Here is a 21,337-nt window from a genome sequence, read left to right as displayed (position 1 = left end):
TTGCCATTTTGTCTTGTTGACAGTATCCTTTGCCTTACAGAAGCTTTTTTGATGAGGTCTCATTTGTCAGTTCTTGATCTTAGAGCATAAGCCATTGGTGTTCTGTTCAGGAACTTTTTCCCTGTGCCTAGGTATTCGAGGGTCTTCCCCACCTTCTCTTCTATTAGTTTCAGTGTATCTGGTTTTATGTGAAGGTCCTTTATCCACTTGGACTTGAGCTTTGTACAAGGAGATAAGAATGGATTGATTTGCATTCTTCTACATGCTGACCTCCAGTTGAGCCAGCACCATTTGTTGAAAATGCTGGATGACAGGAAGGGACAGCTGACAGCAGCCTGATAAGGCTGTCTCCGTAGAAGTCCCCAGAGTCTGACATACCCAGAGACAGATACCCACAGCTATCCATTAATCTGATCAAAGGTTCCCAATGGAGGAGTTAGAGAGTAAATTGAAGGAATCTTAAGGGCTGGTGGCCCCGTGTATGTTTCCCTTCTTTAAGTTTTGTGTTTTCTTGAGTGTAATTAACCTCCTTTGGTTGGATTTTTCTATCACCTTCTGTAGGGTTGGTTTTATAGATATTGTTTAAATACTGTTCTATCTTGGGACATATGTTTTCCATCTATGGTGACTGAAAGTTTTGCTGGATATAGTAGTCTGGGCTGGCATCTGTGGTACTTAGAGTCTGCAGTACATCTGTCCAGGTCCTTCTGGCTTTTACTGTCTCCATTGAGAAGTCAGGTGTAATTCTAATAGATTTGTCTTTATCTGTTACTTGTTCTTTTTTTCCCTCACAGATTTAATGTTCTTTGTTGTTGTTGTTTGTTGTTGTTGTTGTTTGTTGTTGTTGTTGTTGTTGTTGTTGTTGTTCTGTATGGTTTAGTGTTTTGATTATTGTGTGCCAAGGGGACTTTCTTTACTGGTCCAGTCTGTTTGGTGTTCTGTATGCTTCTTGTACTTTGATAGGCATCTTCTTCTTTAGATTAGGGAAACTTTCTTCTATGATTTTGTTGAAAACATTTTCTGTGCCTTTGCTCTGTGCTTCTTCTCCTTCTTTTATTCCTAATATTCTTGGGTTTTGTCTTTTCATAGTGTCCCAGGTTTCCTGGGTGTTTTCTGACAGAGGGGTTTTAGATTTAACATTTTCTTTGACTGGTGTCTCTATTTTTTCCTACCATATCTTCAGTGCCTGAGATTCTCTCTTCATTAGTCTGCTGGTGAAGCTTGCCTCTGTAGTTCCTCTCCAAGTTCCTATATTTTTCATTTTCTGAGTTCCTCAGTTTGGGTTTTCTTTATTGATTCTATTTCTATTTTCAGGTTCTGGAGAGTTTTATTCATTTTCTTACAGTTTGTTTGCGTTTTCATAGATTTCATATTTATTCATTTCCTCTTTAAAGACCTCTACCATCTTCATACAGGAAAGTTTAAGGTCTTTTTCTTGTGCTTCAGCTATGTTAAAATATTCAGGGCCTGCTGTTGTGAGACAGCTGGGGCTCTCTAGTAAAAATATATTGACCTGGTTGTTGTTGATTATGTTTTTACACTGGCTTCTAGGCATCAGGGATTGAGATGATTATAGGTTCAGGTGCTGATTTTGATTTGTCTATGTTGGGTGAATATTTTTTCCCTTGGTTTCTGGTTTCTCTCTAGATTTTGAAGAGAGTGATGTCTGTGTGTTGCCTGGAAGAAAATACTCTTTAGATCAGATATCTGCGTTTACTGAGTGTCCTAACTACAATGTATTTCTGGGTTTTTGGGGCTGACACGTGGGAATAGGGATAGGCTAGGAGACTGAAGGGGGGTTCACAGGAGTGCTGAGACCACAGTTTTTAACCAGGGTCTTCTTATTTCATCTCCTTGGAATAGAGAGATGGTAAAGAAAAGACATCCCAAAAGGTCTACTATAGTGCTGGGGTTGAGAGAGGAACAGAAGGAGAGGGAAATATCTACAGACAGCCTACCTGCTTCCCTGGCAGGAGTGGTCTGTGTGTTTGCAGGGGGTAACAACCTGTTTGGGGAGTTGGGATAAAGCCATCCTGACAAACACATTATCATAAGCTCAGCTCACAAGTTTAAAAACTCCAAACAGATTTTTGTTTTCAGTGACCATCACAAAGTCTGGACAGGTCTGAAGCCCTGTGAAAAAGTACCACTGTGTGAGAACCAAGTGCCTTAACATTTGAATAAACTTACAAATGCTGAGAATTTTCTATTTTTATCAATATACTAAATATATCAGTAATGACTTTTTGTTTTGTTTTTCAAGACAGCGTATCTCTGTGTAGCCCTGGCTGTCCTGGAACTCACTCTGTACACCAGGCTGGCCTTGAACCCACAGAAATCCACCTACCTCAGCCTCCAAAGTGCTGGGATTAAAGGCATGTACCACCACTGCCCAGCCCAGTAGTGACTTTTCAAAAAATTATTTTTTATTTTATGTGTATGTGTGTCTTACCTGTATGTATGTCTGTGAACCACGTGTGTGCAGTACCCATGGAGGTCAGAGAGAGTTTTGAATCCCCTGGAACTGAGGTTAAAACAGTTGTGTCAAAAGAAAAATTTAGGACTGTTTTGAGTCATGATATAGGTTCTGGGAATTGAACCCAGGTCCTCTGGAACAGTATCCTGGCTCTTAACCATTGAGCCATTCCCTCTCCCCACCCCACCCTCAGTGATAACTCTTAAGCCTCCTTTCCTTTTCATGGCAGAATTTTTCCAATGGAGATTAGTAATGACCATGAGGAATATGGAAACCTCAATAATCATAAGATGATCTTATAAGAACATGAAATGAGGCCTTTGAGAGAATTTGTGGAGAAGCCCATTCTGAGAGCTCACACCTTGTACATATGGAAGGAAGTGACCCTGGAGTGGTTTTATCTGGCTGTGAGCAAGAGCTCTGATGTCTTTGCCACGGCTATTCAAACTGGAAAACACACACACACACAGTTGTATAGTCAATCATCATTCTAAGTGTGTTGTACACCAAAAAAAAAAAAAAAGAAATTAGGTTGGGGGGAGCCCTGTGAGCATACTTTGATGCTAGATATCTTTTGGCCAGAGCTATGATCTTACTGTATGTACATCAGAGGAGTCATACTGAAGAGAAGGTCTATTAATGTGATCAGTGTGGGAAATCCTTTACTCAGATCTCTAACCTCACTAGGCATCGCCCTACTCACATAGGAGAAAAGTGGGATAATTGTTATGGCTCTGGGTAACACTTTAATGGAATTTTATCCTTATTGTACATCAGAGAGTTCATACTTCAAAGAAACCTTATAAGGATGCTCACTGTAGAAAGTCCTTTGGGTCTGGAGAGATGGCTCAGTGATTAAGAGCACTATCTGCTTTTCCAGAGGACCTGGACCCAGCATCCACATGGCAGCTGACAGCCATAGGAAACTCCAGACCCCGGAGATCAGATGTCCTTGTCTGGTTTCTGAGTGCACTAGGTACACGTATGGTGCACAGGCATACATATAAGCAAAACAACCATACTCATAAAAAATAAAAGTTAAGAAAAGCAGTCAAAGTTCTGACTTCACTGCATATAAAATGACACACAAATGGAAGCAGTATGAGAGTAACCAATATAGAAAGCCCTTCATCTGAAGCATTCAACTCTGTAGACATTTGTAAAAGCATACAAGGAAGAAGTCAGTCTTGACAATACACTCACTGGCTAGGCAGTGGTGGTGCATGCCTTTAATCCCAGCACTGGAGAAGTAGAAGCAGTTGGGTATCTGTGAAATCAAGGCCAGCCTGGTCTACAGAGAAACAGAACAGCCAGGGCTACACAGAGAAACAAAAACAAACAAACAAACAAATGAAAAAAAAACACTCACTGTATTAAAGTCTTCATGGGGAGCTCTCAGCTTATAGAGTGTGAGAGAACTCATACTAGGGAGAAACTATTGGAATGTGCTTAGTGTTGTGGGGGAGCTATGTTTTTTGTTGAGGGGAATATTTAAAATGGCTGCACCCAATCTGGCTTGTCTTTAAGCATCTGCCATGTTCCGGACTAGACAAAGGCCTGAGACAAAAACCTGCTCAGCTCAGACAGAGGCTCAGGTCGGCCAGAAGCAAGCCGAGTCATCAACATCCTCATATAATTTTTGTCTCACACCTTACACCTTCTTCTCTGCCTGTATTTTCTGATGCTGTGATAAAACACCATGACCAAGGGCAACTTAAAGAAGAGGTCATTTATTTTGCCTTGTAGTTTCAGAGGAATAAGGGTCTGTGACAGTAGAACAGAGGCATATGGGAAGGGACAGACAGCAAGGCCACTGGAGCAGGAAGCTGAGACCTCACATCTTTACCAGCTGGAGAGCATAAAGCAGTGAGAGGCAGCTAGAAGTGGTGCAAGTATGTAAATTTTCAAAACTTGCCCCCTCTAAGAGATACAGAGGTCCTTGTACTCACAGATAAGTTCTAGTGCAGTGGTTCTCAGCCTTCCTGATGCCACAACCCTTTAATACATTTTCTCCTGTTGTGGTGACCCCTAAACACAAGGTTATTTTGTTGCTACTCCAAAACTGTAATTTTGTCACTGTTATGAATCATCATGTAAATATCTGATCAGCAGGATATCTCATATCCACCCCTAAAAGGGTCCCAATCCACAGGTTGAGAGTCACTGCACTAGAGGGACCAGGAAAGTTAAATGCACAGGGTTGTTCCTTCAAAAGATGGGATGAATAACCCTGGTCTGATCTGACTCTTTCCATGGGTGAGTTTAGAATTTAACATATCCTTTATGCTATGTCTCCTTCAGGACAACAGAAGCAGCATTATCCTTATGAAGTAAAGAAAATGAGAGCTGGAAAGATGGCTCAGCAGTTAAGGACACTGACTGCTCTTCCAGAGGAGCCAGGTTCAAATCCCAGCACCCACAGGGCAACTTACAACTCTCTGTAACTCCAAGATCTTACATCCTCATACAAATATACATGCAGGCAAAACACCAATACACATGAAATGAAAATTAATCAACTAGTTAATTAAGGTGGAAAAATTGAAGTTAGCATTGTTGAATGTAACATGGTATATGGGGATTTAGGTGGCTGTATATACCCCCATTTTTATTTTTAAATTTTGTAATTTAGGTATTTGATGATGTCATTCCAAAATAACTTTACCCTGCAAATTGTAAAGGATTCTAGTAATACGATTACTATTCCGTAATTTGCAAGATTTCTTCAAGCGTTTGCTAGAATAAGCAGGACTACTATCAGTTTTCAGTTGTAAGAAGAGTCCTAGAAAGAAAACGGAGTATAATAAATGACTAATGACATACAAGATTGTTTTATCCTTGTGAGCAGAAGTAACAATCATGTTAGAAAAAGTATCAACACTGTAGCTGTCTTCAGACACACAAGAAGAGGACGTTGGATCCCATTACAGATGGTTGTGAGCCACCATGTGGTTGCTCAGGACCTCTGGAAGAGCAGTCAGTGCTCTTAAGGCCTGAGCCATCCATCTCTTGTGCAGTCACCAAACGTAGAGGCGGATGTGGATGACGGGAAGTGCATGCTGACAGGAGCCTGATATAGCTGTCTCCTTAGAGGTCTGCCAGAGCCTGAAATATACAGAGGCGGAGGCTCACAGGTAACCATTGAGCTGATCATGGGGTTCCCAATGGAGGAGTTAGAGAGAAGACTGAAGGAGTTGAAAGGGCTTGTGGCCCCAAGGGGAGAGCAACAATACCAATGAACCAGAGTTCCCATGGTCTAAATCACTGGCCTGGGAGCAAATAGGGAAGGACCCATGGCCCCAGTTGTATACATAGGGGAGGATAACATTGTCAGGCATAGATGGGTGAGGAAGTCCTTGGTCCAGTGAAGGCTGGATGCTCCAGTGTGGGGAAAATCGTGGGTGGGGAGGTGGGAGTGGGAGGGTGGCATATCCTCATAGAAACAGAAGGAGCAGGGATGGGATAGGAGGTTCCTTGGTGGGGGTGATATGAGGAAAGGGAATTACGTCTGAAATGTAATAAAATATCCAATAAAATTTTTTTTAAAAAAAGAAAAAGTATTAACGGTCACATGAACATATTTGAAATGTCCAAATTCTGTTAGATTTTAACCCTTGAGAAACAATTCCACCAGTAGAGGGCAGTGGTGTGACAGAAGAACACGAAGGTGAAGAAGTTCATGAGAATTTTGAGCCGCCTGGAAAGTATTGGTGGTGAGGATGAGGCAAGTGCATCAGCTAGAGCATTCCTGGATGTTCAGGGAACTGCCAGATAAGAATGAACATTCTGAGTTACAAAAAACTTCAGGTCATTTTCTTACAGACACTTGAAGCAAGAGAAATCATGAAATAACATTAGCAGTAGGGTTGGGTTTAAGTCTTGCAGTTTCTAAAACAATGGTCTAAGTACGATATCCAGAACCAGTTAAAATATTCAGTGGCTGAGAAACATCTAATAAAACTTGATTAGTTAGCTGGGCAGTGGTGATGCACGCCTGTAATTCTAGCACTCGAGAGCCAGAGGCAGAGGGATCTCTGAGTTCCAGGCCAGCCTGGTCTACAGAGTGAGACCCAGGACAGCCAGGCTTACACAGAGAAACCCTGTCTCAAAAAAAAAAAAAACAAAACAAAACAAAAACAAAACAAAAAAAACCTGGCTGATTACAGTGAGTTGGGGCTCTTGAGCTGTACAACCATGGGTCTGCACAATCATTTTTGTGGAGGATATGAAATTTGTATATAAAACATAAGCTTCTTGTCCTTTTGAAGAGCCATCAGTAAAAGCATAGAAAACAGTCTCTATAGAATTTTTAGACACAATTTTAGGCAATACCCATGGGGTATTTTAAGGTGTCTTCAAAATACCTTAAAAGGAGGGTTGGGGGCGGGATGATTATCTATAGATCCCAAGTAACATGCTAATGCTGCCTGCCAATTATTACCATCATGGAGCAAATAACCAACCTGCATTTTATTTACCGGCACAAACATTTCTGTAGGCTCTTCACCAGTAAGTTGTTTAAGACATGCCTTTCCTTGCGGGGCAGTGATGGCGCACACCTTTGATCCCAGCACTTGGGAGGCAGAGGCAGGTGGATTTCTGAGTTAGAGGACAGCCTGGTCTACAGAGTGAGTTCCAGGACAGCCAGGGCTACACAGAGAAACCCTGTCTCGCAAACAAACAAACAAAAAAGACATGCCCTTCCCATCATTATCAAATCTATAATTTCTTGTAAATAAGAGGTTATGGATCAGTGTGGCAAATTATGACATTATAAATTTCTATAACACCATTACCCTGTGGATATAGAATTTCTGTAAGTGATGATGGGGAAAGATGAGCAACTGATGAGGAAGTAGGGGACTAATTCTATGACCTACTGCTTTAGCAGAAGCATTATTTAATATACCAATAACTTTCTCTGTTTCAAGTGTTGTTTTTTATGGAGTTTAACCAAGTATCTTACTTAGGGTTTTACTACTGTGAACAGACACCACAACCAAGGCAACTCTTACAAGAACAACACTTAATTGGGGCTGGCTTACAGGTTCAGAGGTTCAGTCTACTATCATCAAGGCAAGAGCATGGCAGTGCCCAGGCAGGCGTGATACAGGAGGAACTGAGAGTTCAGCATCTTGTTCCCAAGGCAAACGGGAGAAGACTGGCTTCATGGCAGCTAGAATGAGGGTCTTAAAGCCCATGCCCATAGTGACACACCTACTCCAACAAGGCCAAACCTAACAGTGCCACTCCCTGGGCCAAGCATATTCAAATCACCACATCAAGAGTCTCCAGAACACAATTTAAAGAGCAGAATCAAATCCTTAGTAGTAATATGCAAATGAGAATTACCAAATTTAACTTAGCCCGAAGTTTTTTTTTCCTAAGTAGCTGGGGGTACATTGTTTGCAAAATTTTAAGATGGTAGTAAATTTGTTGTTGAATTGTTTAAATATATCCTAAATAATTATTAGGTAATGTTTGTTTGTTTGTTTTGTTTTGTTTTGTTTTTCAAGACAGGGTTTCTAGCTGGGCAGTGGTGGCAAGCACCTTTAATCCCAGCACTTGGGAGGCAGAGGCAAGTGGATTTCTGAGTTCGAGGCCAGCCTGGTCTACAGAGTGAGTTCTAGGACAGCCAGGGCTACACAGAGAAACCCTGTCTTGAAAAACCAAACCAAAAGAAAACAAAACAAAAGACAGGGTTTCTGTCATGGAACTCATTCTGTAGACTAGGCTGGTCTTGAACTCACAGAGATCTGCCTACCTCTAGGTCCCAAGTGTTGGGATTAAAGGTGTATGCCACCACAGCCCAACAAGGTGATTGTTTTTGTATTTTACCTGGAGCTGTGTTTAAATTTTGCTCTTTTAGTTTGCTTACCATGAAAACCCGGCATTGATTTAAGTATTCACTACATGACTGAAAGAGGAGAGGATCATCCCATAATGAATGAGCAATATTTTAGGAAATTAAATAAGCACCAGCTTAAATGCTTTATGAAGATAACATTGACATATAGTGGGGCTAGTTTTCATCCCTTGTTGTAAAACTTTCCACTGTTATTGTGTCAATGGCTGCTGATTGTTTAAAGTAGGGACTAACAATGCAAAATCTTCAGGATGCAAAGGAAAAGAGTAAACACAGTCTTTTAAGTCAAGTATAGTAATGCCCTAGGGGACTCAGAGGGCCACCATTGTTTTTATAGTAGCATTTATGACCCTCAGATCATTTAATAGTTAAATTTTATTCTTTGCTCTTTTATGAATTACAAAAACTAGTGGAGCTCCAAGGATTCTATATGTCCTAGTTGCAATTGGTCCTATACTAGAGGTTCTATCTGTTTTAATTTTTCATCATGAAGGAGCCATTGTTCAATTCATAGTATGTCATCAGAGATCCACTGTAGTTATAAAGACTGTACGGATGACCCTTGATCCGTGACCCCAGTTGGGGGGGGTTATATTTTCTTATAATAGCAGATGATTCATTGGTAGCAGTAGTAAGCACGGCTTGCATTTGTTGTACTAATGTATCTCTTCCCCACAAGTTATACAAAAGTCCTGAAAAATACTGCACAGTGCCAGAAGAATCTTTAAGGAATCCTATTGGCCTCCAACATCTTGTAATGGTGAGTCACTAGACATTGACTAGTGTGGGGGGCATTCCCCTTGATGACTGTGGTAGTTTGAATACGCTTAACCCATGGGAAGTGGCACTATTAGGAGAGGTAGCCTTGTTGGAGGAAATGTGTCACAGTGTAGGTGGGTTTGAGGGCTCTTAGTTCCCAAGTTCCACCCAGTGCAGAAGAGACAGTCTCTCCTGGTTGCAATTGGATCAAGATGCAGAACTCTCAGCTACTGTCTGCCTAGACATTATCAGGCCTCCTGTCATGATGATAACGGACTGAACCTCTGAATCTGTAAAGCCAGTCCCAATTAAATGTGGTCCTTTCTAAGAGTTGCCTTGATCAGTTGTCTCTTCAGAGCAATGCAACCCAAACTAGGACAATGATACTAAGGGAATGATCTGCCTTAGTATCTAGAATGACTCTAAAGCAGTGCTTCTCAACCTTCCTAATGCTGCAACCCTTTCATTTTAATTTATTTTAATTTTATTTCCTCATGTTGTGGTGACCCCCCAACCATAAAATCATTTCATTGCTACTTAATAACTGTAATTTGACTACTGTTGTGAATTATAATGTATATATCTGATATGCAGAATATCTGACCCCAAAGGGGTTGTGACCCATGGGTTGAGAACCACTGTTCAAAAACTAAAAGAATAGTTTTTAGCTTAACATAGGATGTCCATCTTTTTATATCAATCTTATATATAAAGCTAAGGAATTTAACCCCACTGCATTTGATCCTGCTGGTCCTCCTGAATGACTAGATATTGATTTTGAATCTTGTTAGGTTATCTGGGTCAATTTCTACCTCAATTCTAGGGCTGGGTGTTGTTCCTGTGGGAGCTTAAAGAAGTACTATCCTTGTCAAATTTGGATCAACATTCTCTAGCCCAGGGTTTTCCTTTTTTTTACATCATATGCAAAGGTAAGGGGTAGGATTACTAGAATATTTTCTGCATTCATTTTTCCAATGTCTTTTTTTTTTTTTTTTTTTTTTTTTGGTTTTTCGAGACAGGGTTTCTCTGTATAGCCCTGGCTGTCCTGGAACTCACTCTGTAGACCAGGCTAGCCTCGAACTCAGAAATCCACCTGCCTCTGCCTCAATGTCTTTTATTTCCAAATTCAAAATAAGATCCTTTATGAAAATTTTTTTGAATAGCTTCTACAGTGGCTCTGCAATGTGAGAGAAGCTGCCAATAGCTTGAGTGGCTGTTAGCCCATTTTTAACAACCACGTGCTTTACTGGTGCTCTTGCAGCTCTACTCTAGTGGTTCCATCAAGCCCAAGCTGCCTGATCATCACCACCAAAGCTTTCACCAAATTGTGCTGTGCTTTGATATGCCTAAAATAAACCATTTGAAGTCAGACTTCCAGCGTTTGAACCAACACTAGCTACTTAGCGCTATTGTACTGAGCTACCCTTCTGCCTCCTGTGGATCATTACTTTGCTGGCTCTGGTGGTCGCAAGGACCTTCCACAGGTCCTAGTGTCGTACCTCCTCCAGCAAGGTTGCACCCTAAAGAGCATCACCTGAAACTATGGGGAAATTTCTCATTCAAACCACCGCACTGCTTGATACTGATACAGGTAAGCATAGGAGATAGTTTAGTGACCTGAGACTCCCCCTCTCCTGTTTGGTTTGGGATTGTGTACACACAGTCCTCTTGTAATAGCACACTCGGCAGCCTTGTTCCTTCAGTTTCACATACTATACACACAGATCTCCAAACAATGCCCCTCGTAACCTCAGAACCTCTATCTACATCCGGATACCCATGCTTCCATCTCTGAACAGTAGTTTCCCTGTCCTTGGTAATGTACAAATTAGACAGTTTCTGTTGAAGGATACTCTCAACACACACACAGACACACACACACACACACACACACACACACACACACACACACACACACACACATATATATATATATATATATATATATATATATATATATATGAAGCACTTCCTATTTACCGCTTTATGCTTATACATAATCAGGAACACTTATGTTTAAAATCAGATGCATTATAAAAAGAACACGCATAGTAAAGAAAATGAAGATATGACTTACTCTATCAATCAAAGTAGAGAACCACTCAGACTACACCTCTAGTAACCAGCACCCCCTTTCTCTTGAGCCCTATAAAAGGAAGCCCTGAACAACAGTCTGGACACAGAATCTTCACTCCCATGACCTACTGTGACCCTTTAATAATATACCTACATAGTCTTTGATGTCACTTTTCTTCAGATAACATTATCTTACTTTTTTCTGTGAGCTCTTAATTTCAATTATTTGAAAGAGAGGCCAAGAACCTGGAAATGCCCAGCCCAGACCCAGAGAGAGCATCAGTTGTGTCACTACTGTCATTGTCAGACCCACTGATGCAGAGACTGGTGGGGAAGAGGCCAGCAGAGAACAAAGGAAGCTCCTGGGCTGAGAGGCTGAGAATGAAAGGACCTGCTGTCTGCTGGGACTGTAGCTCTGTAACAGAGCACTTGCTGCTTCTGCATAAAGTCCTAGCTTCAAGGGGGGTGCGGGGAGTGGAGGAAGGGCAGAGCCTGCTTTTCTACACCTGGTGGTCTCTGTCTCTTTAAGGATATAGCTTATTTTTGGTCTTTTCCCACTACATCATCAGCCTGGTGAGAACTAGCAATTGTGGATTGTCTCTTTCTTTTCTTTCTTTCTTTCTTTATTTCTTTTCTTTCTTTCTTTCTTTCTTATTTATTTATTTATTTTCTCATGGCAATGTTTGTAACCCTGGCTGTACTGGGCTCAAATCAAGACTCTTCCTACCTATTCCTCCCCAGTGTTAGGCGTGTACCACCACCACCTGCCTAGTACCCATTTTCTTTCTTGCCTTTTATTTTTTCTGTTTGGTTTGGTTGGTTGGTTGGTTGGTTGGTTGGTTGGTTGGTTGTTTAGTTGGGGTTTTTTGTTTGTTTGGTTGCTTGGTTTGATTTTTTGTGTTTTTGTTTTGTTTTGCTTTTTTGTTTGGTTGGTTGCTTGGTTTGATTTTTTGTGTTTTTGTTTTGTTTTGCTTTTTTGTTTGTTTGGTTGGTTGGGTAGTTTTGAGATAGGGTCTTTCTATGAAGCTCTACTTGCCTGGAATGCACTATATACACTAGGCTGGCCTCCAACACAGAGCTCCACCTGCCTCTTAAAGTCATGCACCACCATGCCTATATTTTCTTATATATATATATACATTCTTTTCGAGTTATGCCTAGTTCTTCGTTTGTTTTTTTAAAAAAGTGTGTGGAGGGTTGGGAGGAATATGTTTTCTGTCTTTTCTCCTCCATCTCCCAACCCCCCCCCCCCAATTCCTCAAAGTGTAACCTTGAACATGTGAATCGTGGAGCATGACCCTGAACTCCTATTGCTTCCATCTTTTAAGTGCTAGGATTATGTACGGGTGTACCTTTAAATGCTTGTTCTGGGAAACCTTCCAATCATTAGTCCTTCAAAGTCTATTACATAAAGAAAGTTCTTAAATGTCCGCATAATTTTGTCTCGGTTAAGTTTAAATGGAACCAGAGTACGCAGCGTAAGAGGAAAGCCCTGGCTCTCTCTTGCGCATTAAATTCCAGCAACAAGTTAGATTGGCCAACTCTAACACCAAGACCTTGCTGCTGCACGGTCCCGTCACTGTGCAGACACATATATGCCCTAAACTCAGTCATCAGGTAGGGAGGATGATTTTACAGGGAACACAGATCCCAAATGATGGCTGCACCCACAGGTAATGGAATGTATTCATGAACTCACAGCATTTATGGTTACCTGTACAAAATCTGTACAGGATTGGGCCTGTTGGCATTTCAGGGAATCGTGATTGTGGAGGGATTCATGAGCCTCTGCTTCTTCCAAAAGAGTTATTGGCGGTTAGTCGTTGTTGGCCTTCCTGCTTGGAATGAAAGGTGTCCTAGGACTCAGAAGCCCAGGAACCACACGGTTCTGAGGGTAGAAGGTATCTCAGTGGAAGAGCATCCTGAAACATGGGAGCCCAGGAACCACATGGGTTCTGAGAGGAAGCATTCTCAGCAGAGGCCTTGCAGCTCCCAGGGGAGGGTCTCCCCAGCTGATCTCAGGAGCTCAGAGGTCTCGGCCCTGCTTCACATCTTCACTTCTTTCCTTCTCTTACTGCTTCTTGGCTTCTGATGAAAGACTTGCACCAGGCAGCGAATCTCACCAAAGAGATTTATTGGGAGGATCCAAGGTGGGGGGTGGGGGGAGAAATGCAGGGGTGGCTGCCTCTGCTCCTGGGAGATGACAGCAGGGAACTGAGCAGAAAGTGCCTTTATATAGGATGTCTTAAGGGGGCAGGGGGAACAGAGATTTCCAGGGTGAGGATTGGTGAGATTTCAAGTCCTGAACTTGGGGAGCTCAGGGATTGGTGGGTTTTTCCTGGTCAGGCGTTCACCTAAAATTGTCTGGAGAGGGTCCTGTTGAGGGTCTGGAGATGACCTTTGTGAAATTACAAAGGCTGGAAATTTTGTTATAACAGGGAGGTCTGAGGGATGTCTGGCTGCTGGAGCTCTTAGGCCAGGGCCTGGCCATTTTCCTGCCTTGTTACAAAGTTTATAAATTATACAAAGTTTACAAAGGGAGTCCACATCAGGGGAGGCTTTCCCAGCCTCCTGAGTGGCATGAATATTATCCAACAGTAGTTGCTGTGTGGCATTGTGTTGGTTGGTTTTTGTCAACTCCACACAAACCTAGATATATCTGAGAAGATGCAGTCTTAATGGAGAAAATGCCTACATAACATTGGCCTATAAGCAAAGTGTATGGCATTTCTTTTGATTAATGATTCATGTAGGAGGGCCCGACTATTTATGGTGCTAGCAGTGGACAGGGCATCCTGGATAGTATAAAAAAGCAGGCTGAGCAAGTCAAGGTCAGCAAAGCTCGTAAGTAACATCCCTCTATGACTTCTAGTCCAGTTTCTGCCTCTAACTTCCTGCCTTGAGGTCCTGGCCTGATTTCCTTGTAAGTCCTTACTGATGAAGACACTGCACCCTTAGAACACAGGACTTAAATGATTGATTCAAGCCGTTTCTAATCTGAAAGCCTTTTTTCCTGAGGTCTAGCTTTCATAGTTCCAAAAAGTATTATGCAGGCTGTCAGGGAAGAAAACAGTCAGTAGTCGTAACAATGATCAGTAAGGCGAGATATACACAAAGGTGCCCTAGAGGCATTTGCAGGTTGGTAGTAACCACCAGATGTCTATTGGACTGAAGGACCCACTCAACACGAAGGAAAGCATGTACTAGGATCTGAGCCAACTTCCTGGGGCTAGTGAGGTCATGTATCTACTGTTGCCTTTTTGCTAGGTCAGTATAATTCCTTACTACATTATAAATATTAACCTTATACCCACAGATAATTGTATCTCTCACTTCTCATCAAAGAAGATTTTCTTTTTAGCAAATAAAGAGCCAATTACAGAAAGCCGCAGCTGCACATACAGCAAAGATCAACAAAGAGTCTTCTAGCCCCAATGGCTACGTCTAGTTCATTTAGTTCCCAAATAAAAGACACAAAACCTTTATATTTATTTTAAGCCTCAAAGGCAGTAGAGCTGGGCAGATATCAACCTTGTATGCTATTTTGTCTACTTCTCTGTCAATAATCGTGAGATAGCACTTTCCATGTTCTACCTGGGCTGCTCCTATTCCAACACGCCAACCCTCAAAACCATGACCTCACATGACCACACGATGGTGCCTTCTTACTTAGTCCTCCTCTCTCTTCTTCATGGTCTTTACCTCAGAAGCCATGCCTGGGAACTGAAGCCCTGCCCAGCTTCTGCCCATCTGCAGGCTGTAAGCATCTATATTAACCAATAGTTTTCAATTAAGGAGCAAGATTTGCACAGCAAAAGCTGTATATGTGGAAATTCACTTGTCTGGGGGCAACTGGACCTTGGGATACAGAATTTAGCATTGCAATGCTTAGTAACAGATGAAACCTCAACACTACATCACAGCCTCTGTATCTATGGCTCAGGAAACATCACAGAAGAAAGAACAGAGAACTTGTAAGAAGCAGAATATTAGGAAGTTTACTGTGAGACCATCTCTCCTAGATGTAAAACAAGGCTTTAAAAACAAGACCTGAACAATGGCAATATCAATAGACATGCCAACCTGGAAGACAGAAAATGTCACCAGATCCTATCCCTAGGAAAAAAAAAAACTATAGGCAACTCATGACTTCTGAGAAGAGACTTAGTGAGAGATAACTCCTTTAATTGTTCACCTGATGCATCTAGCATAGCTCCAGGGACAGACCTGAGTGGGATCAGTGAGGGAATGAAGAAAAACAGTCAGATACAGGTATACACAGAAAAGCTGGCATTGGGTGGTCTGGCTCTTGGCTGGAGAAATCTCAGCTACCTGTGAGCTAAGTGAACACAAGTGCATAAGTAGGGTTAAACTGAGAGGTGGAGTAATTGCATGCAACTGAATGGGAGACAGGGCTACTATACACAGATAAGGAGGCAGGGTTTATATTATATGAATGGATCAAGGAGATGGTTTTATCTGATCTTGGTAGGGATAGTCTCTGTAAAGAACCAGTCTTCCGCTCATGAATATCTGGCTGAAGAAAGCATAGGTGACCATTTTCTACACACACAGTCAATATCCACACTTGGATCAGAGGATGGCTTTGCCATGTTGCTGAGACTCTCCCCCCTGGGGAATGAGGGGGTCCTGCCTATTCCTCAGTAGGTCCTTAAAATGGCCATGCCTATGTCAACATCATATATTCACTCAGGGATTTGCTAACATAGGGCTTTCTCTTGTCCTGAAAGGTCCGGGACTCCCCAGAAGGGAGGTCCACTTAAGTCACAGGATAGCACACACTCAAAGGACACACGAGAGACCGTCTTGCTGTAAAGCACATGAGGTGGTTTATTAAATCAGAGCTCTGGGCCAGCCCATATCCCCATATCTCACATAGGGGATGGAGGGATTGACCTCGTGGCTCAGGGGCATAGCGCTTATATATGGGCGGGGTGGGGAAAAAGTGAACTTTCGCGAGGGTGCACAGGATTGGTTGTTTTACTTTTTTTTTTTAACTCTAGCAGGCCGTACCATGGGGGCAGGGTGTAGTTCCTCCCTTGGCCAGTCAGTTTCTGGGATGTTCTTAACAGGCCTTTGTCTTGTAACTCCCCCTCCTCTGTAACTAATTAGATGGGCCCAAACCTGCTGGCAGGCACTTTTAACTATTTAGGTTAGGGAAAGGGCCCTGTTATTATTATTAGTTTCGGCCTATTGTTTGAGGCTTGATTCACATTCACCTGGAATGTGTCCTGGGGTGGTGAAAATCTTACATTCAGTTCCTTGTTCTGGAATCTGCACTTTTCTGCCCAAGGTCTAAGGCGAAATATCTACACACATTTCATAAAATGGCCTTTATGATTTTTCACTCTACAGTCCCTACAGTTATCTGTAAAGTGTTTTCTGAATGCACAAAGAATAGGTGTTCCAAAGATAGCCAAAGCTGTACCTCCTGCAGTAACCATACTTGGTAATGTGTAAGAATCACCCGGGTTTTGAAGGCATAAAGAGGTCATGAAGAGCAGCTGAGGCGTGGCACTGTGAGAGGCCCTGGAAGGCCATCAAGGTGCAGGCTCAGTTGCAGCTGATGGCCCAAGACTGAAGGAATCATACAAAGGCGTTGAGGCTTGGTACCATGAAGAGAGCCTATAAGAGGCTATTGGTGAAGCCTAGTTGCAGCTGAAGTCCTCAATGTATCAGAGATGCCAGTACCACAGGATGATCACCAAGAACGACAGCGACAGTGGAGTGGATCAACCTGAGCTTAGAGTGCTAGAGAGGGCAGAGCTAAAAGAAGTGACATCAGCCCTTTGTAGGAAGGAGAAGATTATGTGTGGATCCCAAACATTGAAACAAGAAGCTGTAACACTGAAGTTGCCTTGGAGACTCCAAGGTATTTGAGATACCAGAGTCATGGGCTATCTACTGAGGAAAGCTACTAACAGGGAGTGGAACCAGCCCAGGAGAAAAAAGTTTGTTGCAGTCAACAAAGATGAAAAAGGCATTAGAGATCTGAAGACCAAGTTGACATCAGACATTGAGATGCAGAGTTTTGACTTTGTCTAGCTGGTTTCCTGTCTTGCTACATTCTGTCACTTTCTCTTCACATACCACACTGAATCAAAATTCCTGCCTGCCTTCTCCCTAATCTGCATTTTTCCCTGAAGGCTTAAACCTGCTCTCATCCCTGTCTGCCTCACAGTTAGGACACCTGGCTTATTTCAGTCACCTTGGCTACCCAAGTTCTGTGAAGGAATTCCAGGGCAGTTAGAATAAGCTGACCTCACACTGGGGGCTCTAACTCAGACCTCAAACATTCCGCTGCTCCAGCCACTGGGCAGTTAGATAAGTCCTTCTTTCTTGTGTATGAAAAAGAACTGATAATGGTAGAATGATGCACAAGGTTTGGAGTTCTTCTATGTTTTTATTTTGGTTTTTATTGGAATGCCTATTTCATGTCTGCTTGCCTTATGCAGATGACCTTTATACTGTTGAGAAAACAACAGACTCAGGTAATTTCAGCAATGGCCTTTCTTATTTCAGGGGAGATAAAGTCTTTTTTTTTCAGGGAAACAGAAAAAGTTAATCACATTTCACTGCTACAAGTTTTCTTTTCAAGGGAGCAGACAGTTAGAAACATCTAAAACTTCTATGGGACAACCCAAAGGCTTTCTTTCAAAACTTCGACCAGCAGAAGTAATAATCCCAGCAGGTAAGTCTTTGCATAACTTATTGAAATGAGAATCAGAGCCAGATGTGTGGTGGTGGTGTGTGAACCTGTGGTGTAGTGTGTTTATGTCGTGTATTGTGTGTGTGTGTGTGTGTGTGGTGTATGTATATGTGGTACATATGTGTTTGTGTGGTGTGTGTGTGTGTGTGTGTGTGTGTGGTGATGTGTGGTGGGGTGTGTATGTAAGAATATGCCATGAGTATTTGTTAGTAGTGAAGTCCATAGAAAAGTTAGACAGGGATTTGATAGGAAATTAAATACTCTGTGCCTCAGTGTACTATGTGCCTCTCATTAAAGACTACTGGTTTTTTCCACTTCCTTTCTCTTTAATTAATGTGCGTAGCCACCTTGGGCCTAGCCTGATTCTATGAATGACTTCAGTTATAATTCGCTGTACATGTCTCAGAGGTTGGTCAAGCTCATGATCAAGACACAGATCCTCTGCAAATATGCTGTGTTATTTATAATTATCTGTATGTTCTGAGCTTGCTGCTTAAGATCAGGGTTGACTGTGCAGCTTGGACGGTCTCCAACTCACAACCCTCACGTGTCAGAGTGCTAGAACTATAGACCTGTGCCATTTGTCTCCTATGCTGTGTTTTTTTTTTTTTTTAATTTAAGAAGACATGGCATTAGGAACTTAGCTCACTGGTAGAACAGAGGTCTAAAGTCCTATGTTCCATCCTTAGATCAGGACTGGGTTGACAAAAACACTACCTTTATAAATTTAAGTTTGTATTTGTTTTTTGAAAAATTCATATGTGTACACAATGTATCCTGCTCATACTCACCCCGCTCTCTGTGGCTATCCCTCAGCACGGTACCCTTGTTATAACTCCCTCCAAGCTTTCTGTCTTCCTTTTATGCTTTTAATTATTTTTTAACCCTCTAAGTCTAGTCAGTGCTCACTGGTGTGGAGTCACCCTCGAATGCATTGGGAACCTACCAGAGGATGCAATTGTAAAGAACACCTTTACACCTCCTAAGAAACATCAACCTCCAATAAAATCCTCAGTCAGTGTGGGACCTTGACAGCCCTTCTTCATGTTAGATGAATGTTGGATTGATTGTATGCAGATAATCACAACTGCTCTGAGTTTATGTGTGCGATAACCATGTCATGTCCAGAGAATAAGATTTCATAACATGCCTCCCAACTTCAGCCTTTCTTCTGCTCTTCTTCCATGGTGTTCCTTAAGCCTTAAGGTGATTGTGTAGGCAAGGGGTTAATAACAGGTATACCATCTATACCCAAGCACCCATAGGCATTTATTCTTACCACTTTGAACAGTGATGCATTAACCACTGTGTAATGAAGGCATAAATATTTTGCAACCTTCTTTTAATAATGGTTCAACCTCTCCTCTAGACCACCACCAATCAGAGGTAGTGGAAGAGAAAATTTATTAGGATATGAAGGAAATGGACCTGTTCAGCAATAGTTCTTCAGGGGTGGAGTGGGGGACAAACTCAATCTTCTTTGGCAGAAGTTCAGTTCTATAGCAAACACCAAACACGATTCACCAGTTGCAGACCCGTCCTCTAGGCAGGCAGACACCCATCATGAACCAGCAGCTACAGTCCAGTCCTTTCAGCAAGCAGACACCAGGCATGAACCAGCAACTGTAGTTCGAGCCTGAAGAAACCATCAGGATTGCCAACCCACCTAAGGCAAGGCCATGAAGGTGGCAAGCTGCTTCAGAAAACTCACAGGCAATTCTTGGGCAAGTTTCTCTCAATGGCAGTGTTATCAGAAGTGGAGTTCAACAGTACTATGTAAGGCAAACTAATACATGGCTGTTGTTAATGAAGAATAATGAGGTGGTGCAAATCAAAGCTCAGTGCTCATCTCCCACTGTCTGTAGGGTCATATTTATACTCCTTCCCCTGGAACTTTTCATGTGTTTGCTATACCCAAACATCCTTTTCACCTGTGTCTGCTTCAAGAAAACAGTCTTTCATGTGTTGCGTTAGCAAGATATCCTTTCACCTGTGTGCCCCAGCAAATCATCATACACATAACTAACTTTCCAGATAAGTTTCCACGTCAGTGTACTATGATAAGAAGCTTCTTTGCCCCAAGTTTAGAGCCTCACAAATATATTAATATAAATGTAGGTGCAGGACTGGAGGGATGGCTCAGTGATTAAGGGTGCTGGCTGCTTTTCAGAGGACACAGATTTGATTACCAGAACCCCCATGATGAGTCCTTTTCTGGACTCACGGGGCACCAGGCTTGCATGTGGCATACCTACATCTTGCTACTGTTATACTCCTGTTGCTTAGAATAACAGAACTGTAGCATGTGTGGCCCAGTGCTAGGAAAGATCATTAGTAAGATCTTTTCTTTCACATCAGTGTACAAAGCACCTTCCAGTACTTAGAAAGCTAGCCAGGGAGGATTTCTTGTTCAGTTCAAAGTTTATTAGAAATCATTCGGCCAGATTTTGTGGTTCACACTTTAAGACCCAGCACTCAGAAGGCACAGGCACGTTGATCTCTTTTCAGTTCCAGGCTTTCTAGAAATACTTAGTGGCACAAACAAAAATAAATAAACCATACAACAAAGATAAAGATAAGAACTTGTTTCTGTTACCACAGTGGAATGGAGCCTGATGATCTTTCAAGTCATGTTCATCCATCTCCTCATAAGAGGTGATAAGAAATTTCACTTCTATACAATGGAAAGGCTCAGTCAACCATATAGTCATAGCTCATTTATGTCTGAGGAAAAGCCATTATTGGTGGGTTCACTGGTCCTGGCCCTCTGTCTTTGTGATAGAGTTCTATAGCTTTCAATTCTGTCTGTCCATGCCCTTATCCTGAAAGGGAAATTCTCAGCTCCTGAGTCTGCAAAAGTAAGGTGTTACGTTTTTGAAATCCCAGTCATAAAATAAAGCACCGAATATAAAGAGAAGATGATGATTTACCAAACTAACTTAAATGTCTGCTAGATACTGGGATGGATTTACTTTACCATCTTAGCTACCTGGATACTCTGTGGACTTCTTTGTCTATTACCAAATTATGTCCCCATTTTCCCAACTCTATCTTAAATCGGTGTCTTCTCTTGGGTCCCCTCCAATGACCTTCTAGCTAGACCAACTGTGAAGCCATCAAAATTCCATTCAAATAAAGGTGAGTCAAAGGAACTAGTAGTACATAATGCTAATACAATGTGAGGCTCTAGAGGGCGCCAGTGAGTGTGATAACTAGTCTAGACACCATCTCAGCAAAATGTAGATGAAGCCACTCCCTTTGAACAGTTGGATTTGAGATGGTGCCCCCTGGTACTCACTAGAGATTAGCAGAGAGGCTGTAAACCCCAGAGTATAGGCTGAGTTAGAGTTCCACCTCCCTTTGGGCGATACAGAATATGAAAGCACTCCTCACAGTCTTGGTACTGACTTTCTGGGAGCTGCTTCTCTCT

At 42.1% G+C, this 21,337-nt stretch overlaps 1 protein-coding gene across 4 annotated transcripts in view; it reads left to right on the top strand.

Annotated features, from left to right (window-relative positions):
- Nucleotides 1-21,337, top strand: part of C30H19orf18 (chromosome 30 C19orf18 homolog) — a 47,825-nt gene that overhangs the window by 13,920 nt on the left and 12,568 nt on the right. The window contains exons 2-4 of one of the 4 annotated variants that reach the window (XM_076927532.1): nt 4,778-5,610; nt 9,022-9,102; nt 17,797-17,889. In XM_076927532.1, coding sequence (XP_076783647.1) covers nt 17,829-17,889 — 61 coding nt within the window. In that variant the 5' untranslated portion in view covers nt 4,778-5,610; nt 9,022-9,102; nt 17,797-17,828. Of the gene's footprint in view, nt 1-4,777; nt 5,611-9,021; nt 9,103-13,484; nt 17,690-17,796; nt 17,890-21,337 lie in introns of those variants that run through there. The other 3 variants (XM_076927533.1, XM_076927530.1, XM_076927531.1) reach the window with 3 other exon arrangements.

Source organism: Arvicanthis niloticus, chromosome 30 (assembly GCF_011762505.2).
Source record: "Arvicanthis niloticus isolate mArvNil1 chromosome 30, mArvNil1.pat.X, whole genome shotgun sequence".
Classification (NCBI taxonomy): Eukaryota; Metazoa; Chordata; class Mammalia; order Rodentia; family Muridae; genus Arvicanthis; species Arvicanthis niloticus.
The sequence above is the reverse complement of the archived record's forward strand: the minus strand, read 5'-3'. Positions and strand labels throughout refer to the sequence as shown.